Below are 5,901 nucleotides of genomic sequence, written 5' to 3' on the forward strand. Positions count from 1 at the left end.
CCAGTGGTGCTAGGGTGGTGGTGGTGGGAGCAAACATCACATAACAACCAGGAACCATATGCAGAGGAAGACAGGAAGAGTATGCTGACTGGTGAGCTTAAGTAGCCCGCCCAATTGGTCAGCTGACTGCCACATCAGCGAATGACGTGTGGGACTTTCACACACTTACACACCCACATAGTAATGCAGCATATTAACCCCTTGAGTATAGTATGCGCCTTTGAGCAAGGCATGAACCCCCTCCTCGAGTATGTCTGCATGAACTAACTCTGCAGGCTACGCTCCATTTTTTCAAACAAATGTAGTGGAGTAAAAGTACAATATTGGCCTCTGAGATGTAGTGGAGCAGAAATAAAAGTATTGGAAATACTCAAGTAAAGTACAAATACCTCCAAATTGTATATAGTACTTAAGAATTAAGTCAATGTTACTTTACACCACTGCTCACAGCAATGATGATGTGTGATGGTGGGCCCTATTGTAAACAAGTGTGTAAACAAGTGTAATGCTTTATGGTGTCGTCCACTCACAGTTAACAGTTGTTGTATTGAGTTGTACTTGAAATGTACTGTAATTCTGCAAACTGTTAATAAATATCAATCAATCAATCAATCGTAGTGGCCAGGTTGGATTTCCACACTAGACATGGCCTTCAGAGCCCTCCATGCAAGTTATTACCTCACTTTGTTTGCGTTGACCCATGTGAGCCCTCAGCCCAGGTATTTAAAGTCAGTTACTTCTTTCAGGGCAGCCTTGGTTTTCAAGGCATTTCTTTGCAGCTGCAAATTTCCACATAAGGAATAATTATACTGTTTTCTATCGGCCTACCCTAAGAGAGAAAGTCACATTTATTTTCAAAATTGTTGTTTATTAATTGAAAGGAATTCAGTAAATAGTGGTTTTGGTATTATTTTAAATTTAAATATATCCTTGCCTGGGAGGATTTCACAGGCAAGGAGCAAAAACACTGCTTGGGTTACAATGCAGATGTGGGTCAAGAAAGCACCTGGCCTTTGTAGGAATAGACCGGGTCTATTCATAAAAAGGTCAGGTGCTTTCTTTCTTGATTTTCAAGTCCCATTCTTATAACTAGACTAACCTTGCATCAAGACTATCAAATATGTATTTTATCGAGTCTGACTTTTGCAATTAATATCATAGAAAAAGGTCAGATTTGATCAAATCTAAATTATGATTGTTAGCCTATACATAACCAGACAAGATGTTTGTGTTGTTCTCACAGATAGGCCTATGTTATAATTAAATACCTTTATTTATCTGGTTGTAAATGATATACATTCATTTAAACTTAGCACCAACATTTAGCCTATTTATGAGTGCTTATTGCTTAACTATAATTTGTCTATTATTTATGAGTGCTTGTCTATGATATAAATAAGCTAATGTGATATTATAAGCAGCCATATTCTTTTCTGTCGCTCTATTACTTTGAATGGTGTGCCGAAATACTTTGGCAAGGGCTAGTAGGCTACTCGTACTACTATATAAATTTAACCTAGAATAGGCCTACTTTTACTTACTTTAGTAGGGTACTAGCCTAAATTAACCAGCAACTTTGCTAACTTGAGGAACGAATAAACCATGCAGGGCCCCACTTCTCTGCCATATTCTTTTCTGTCGCTCTATCTTCTAGTACTTTGAATAGTGTGCCAAATATTTTGGCAAGGGCTACTATATAGAATATACTTTTACTTACTTTAGTAGGGCACCACTAGCCTAAATTAACTAGCAACTTTAGGCGTTTTTGCTCAATCCATATATAGCCAGTGGCGTTTGAAAATAAGAAAACTTCTCTTGGTCGGCTGTTGAGCATCAATCATAGGATAGGAGTCAATCAACTCAATTGGAAATTCCCGCTACAAATGGTGTTGTGACTAATGCAGCACCGCCACCTACTGGGCTGAATGTTAATGACCTGGCTGATATACCTACAGGTATATACACGCCATATAGAATAGATAGATGGATACCCATTGCCTACGTATGAGGCTTATTTTATGATATTCTAGTCTCAGGTGCCCACATATTTGAGCATTCACCTACATAAACTTGAATTCTGAATGGTGCTTATGTCCCCAAGGGCTCTATAGCCCCAAATCCATTCACATTTCAATGATTAAGTTCAGTAGTTTTTCATGAAAGGTCTGTTTCTCAGAGGTCAAGCCTGTATTTTAGCAGTTAACAGAAAATTCCTGTTGCTCAATAAGCATTTCTTGAATTTAGCATCACATTAAGCAAATATGTGGGTAAAGTGAAGCAGAAACCCTTTGACATCGTTCAGAGATGGGAGTACAATGTTAAACAATAAACGACAGTATACAAAAGCTGTAGACAAATGCAATATTTGGTATGACTCCACATTTTAAATACTTTTTGTAAGTTAGTGTAGGCCAGTTATATGCCTACAACATCCATACTGCAGGTGTATAATATAAAGCATTGTCTGAAATGCTATATCAGTCACGGTGACTCATCCTGAAGGCAAACTGTCAACACCACATCTACAGTACCTTATACACCCATTTAGAGTAGACATGTGATGAGCCATTACCAAGAATTCCCTTTCATTCTACAATAAAGTTAAACTCAGGAATAAATCAACACATGCTCTATAAACATCTTTATTGGCCAACTGACAGAACTGAAAATTCAGAGAACCGCTGTGTATGGTGCAAGCTTGCTCTCTGCGATCTTCTTCGCAATGGAATAAGTCAAAACGTGTTCTATAAACATTTAGAACCTTTATTGGCCAGCAAATCAGACAAGAACTCCAAATTCTTTGAGAACTGCCGTGTATGGTGCAAGCTTGCTCTCTGCGATCTTCTCCGCCTTCTTTCTCATGGTGATCAAGGCCTTTTTCTTTTTGTAGTGGATCTTGGACTTCTCTTTTCTCTTCTCCTCCAGAGTGGCTGTGATAGCCTGGTACTTCCAGCCAACCTCATGGGCCAGGCGCCCAAGGAGGGCATACTACGAGTGGAGAAAAAGAATACATGGAATCAGAATACATGTAAACATTTACTATCCACATTTTTAAGTCTGTTCTTCTGGGGGGTTTTGGTAGTACCACCACCAACAATGTGAAGCATGGCAACTGCAGATTCGCTTCATCTACTCTTTAAGCTACAGATCAGATTGTTAAATAGTCATTAGCCCCAAAAGCACATGGGACAATGTCTTTCCAAGTTTCCAGGAGTGTGACTTCTAAAACCCTCTAAAAAAGGATATGGCTATTGTATTTTAAGGGCAAAGGCATCGATTCAAATTGGCTCATGAATATGGGATAAAGAGCTGTCAATCAATAACATTGTGGCACAATAAGTGAAGCTAGATTTAGGCATCATTAGTGTGCATACAATGGGTAATCAATATCCACCTCAATTTATAATAGGCTCACCTTGCGAGTGGGCTTCAGGCGCACGATCTTGAGGGCAGCTGGGACGACCATACGCTTCCTCTGTGAAAGACATGAACATTAGATACAGTATACAACAGCAGATCAGCTTATGAGAAAATAGCATGTCTCAGACAAGTGTTTCGTTTCAGAGTCAAGACTCAAACAAGGCATGGTAAGGTTAAAAAGTTACATCACAGACAGCACAGGTTAAAATAGAACCCCATTGGTGCTTCCTGGCTGGAAGACTAGCTTACCTTATCGTATGGAGGGGGGACACCATCAAAGACCTTCAGTCTGTCCAGTGCAGACTGTCCTCGCTTAGTTTTGTGAGGAAGCATACCTGGTTTTAAGACAAAATAAATTAACATTAGAACTATAGTCACAAATTGCTTTTAAACTTTTACACAGAGCCTCAGCCAATAGCATAAGTGATGCCAAGATCATGAAAATATAGCTAAGACTGTCCATGCCTCAACTCAGTAGTCAGATCCGTTAGTGTCTCATCAGTAGATGATCAGTTTTGGGATAAAGACTCATCAATGTCAAGCAAGGGACCATCACACCCATATGTCTGATAATGATAGCCATGTGAGAGTCTTAAAAAATATTCTTCCAAGTAAGGTTAATCATGCCACATTGTTATTAAACACCACATTTCACCAAAAATATCCAAGATAATCAGAAACTGTAACCTTGACCAATTTGTTTAGATGCATTCCTAGACCAAGTGATCTAAGCCGTAACATGAAATGTAGCATTGCTTTTCTGGGCCCCATAAAACAAATCTACAAGCTCAACATGATACATTGTAAGCTTATACATGAGTGATTTCTGACAGGAGGGGGCATAGACTACAATAGAAATAAGTCCACAGGACTTTTTGCTCTAATCATTTCAGCCTATATGCAGTGCACATTTGAGTTATGCAGTCAAAGTATATAGGGTTAAGTGGTTATCTACCAAGAAATTACACTAATTAAGCTAATGGGAGGGGTCTGAAATTAAACATCTTAACACCCCTATTTAGACAAGCAGTCAGGTACCACATGCAATTTAAAAGATGTTTCATAATCATTCTGGATATAGTGGAATACATAATACGCAGTCATGGACTGGGGTGCCCCGCTTTGAGCACATAATGGTATAATTTATTAATTTCAGATCTACAGTCTTACCTCTGACAGTCCTCCAGAAGATCTTACTGGGAGCTCTGAAGTGGTATGGTCCACGGGAGGGATTGGTGTTCATCCTCTTACGCAGGAAAGCCAGGTACTTCACTGTTCAAAAAGCACAACACAATCACCATTTAATATAGTTACATGTGAATGATAGTGGGCCAAGACAACAGATTAAGAATGCAACGCTTATGCCTCAGATGGTAGTGCATGTAAAGTATTATCATTAACTCAAATGTGTACATCATCATCATTGACAGTAAGCAGGTCAAACCATTCGGTATCTGAATGTATAATACTGACGTTTGTTTCGGTAGAAGTTTCCAGAGATGTTGATTCCCTCACATCTCACCACGACCACCTTGTGGCCTATAAAGGAGGGAACAAAAAAACGTCTTAATATTTCGACAGACAACTGACACTTCAGTGACAGTCAGTCAGTCTCAGATGGTAGTGCATGTGAGTTTTTTCATGGTCGTTAAACTCAACCAAGGCGAGTAGTGTAATCATCGACAGACAATACAGCAGACAATTCTAGAGGTGGGCAAATGTGCCCATTATATGGAAATAGTCATGACCATAGAAACAAGTATTTAGCATGGATAAGGTTTGTCAAAATAACCTTTACATACCCAGGAGGACCTGTTTAGCCACAATGGCAGCAAGACGTCCAAGTAGATGGCCTCTGCCATCAAGTAGCAGAACCTACATGAATTAAGGACACGTTAGTCAAGACGAGATAAACTACAATCGGCGCACATGTCAAACTATGTGGTTTATTTTAAAATGCTTAGCTTTATGACAGCGCATGGAGAAAGACTGACGTTTAGCCCGGCGTAATTATGCACGAAGCACTCAAGACAGTTTAACACGTGTGCTCTGAAATAAAAACGCCAACGTAGTCAATTGGAAAACTAACATGTAAACCAATCTGGTTGTGCCAGTAACTCTAAACTAACTTTAGATTAAAGTCACGGTACACCGTAGACTTAAAATCAACACAGGGCCTTATGCTAACGTTAGCCAGCTAACAAGTAACAACGTTGGCTTGCTAGGGGGCTGCCATGATACAGGCAGCACTCAACAGTAGCTGTCCAAGACAGAACATCATAGGCTTAAAAACACTTGTAAGGAGACACGTTAAGCAACACTGCGACTAAAATAAGATGTATTGTGATAATCGCTTTCGGTTCAGCCCTAAAGGAGAGATGTATATCCAGCTGCGGCACAAATAAATGAATTATAAATGCTCCGCAGTTGCACACCTTATTGAACCGGTCCGCCATGATGTCCGAAAAGAAGGATGCACGG

The 5,901-nt window shown here is 39.6% G+C and overlaps 1 protein-coding gene across 1 annotated transcript; it reads right to left on the reverse strand.

Annotated features, from left to right (window-relative positions):
• Positions 1 to 2,628: 2,628 nt before the first annotated feature.
• Positions 2,629 to 5,901, reverse strand: rpl13a (ribosomal protein L13a). The gene is made up of 7 exons (XM_083792060.1): positions 5,856 to 5,901; positions 5,223 to 5,295; positions 4,894 to 4,959; positions 4,591 to 4,692; positions 3,670 to 3,755; positions 3,416 to 3,475; positions 2,629 to 2,988 (listed from the first exon to the last, which is right to left on the reverse strand). Exons 1-7 carry the CDS (start codon positions 5,874 to 5,876, stop codon positions 2,779 to 2,781), a joined length of 618 nt encoding a protein of 205 aa, XP_083648186.1. The 5' UTR covers positions 5,877 to 5,901; the 3' UTR covers positions 2,629 to 2,778.

The sequence above is a fragment of the Protomyctophum parallelum genome (assembly GCF_964188405.1).
Source record: "Protomyctophum parallelum genome assembly, chromosome: 20".
Classification (NCBI taxonomy): domain Eukaryota; kingdom Metazoa; phylum Chordata; class Actinopteri; order Myctophiformes; family Myctophidae; genus Protomyctophum; species Protomyctophum parallelum.

Excerpts from the sequence above, each read along its gene's own strand:
- rpl13a (XM_083792060.1), bottom strand. The coding sequence starts at position 5,876 with ATGGCGGACCGGTTCAATAAG. Across the intron at positions 5,296-5,855 it reads TGGCGGACCGGTTCAATAAG|GTTCTGCTACTTGATGGCAG; the intron begins GTGTGCAACTGC and ends TAATTCATGTAG. Across the intron at positions 3,476-3,669 it reads TCCCCCCTCCATACGATAAG|AGGAAGCGTATGGTCGTCCC; the intron begins GTAAGCTAGTCT and ends TGTCTTTCACAG.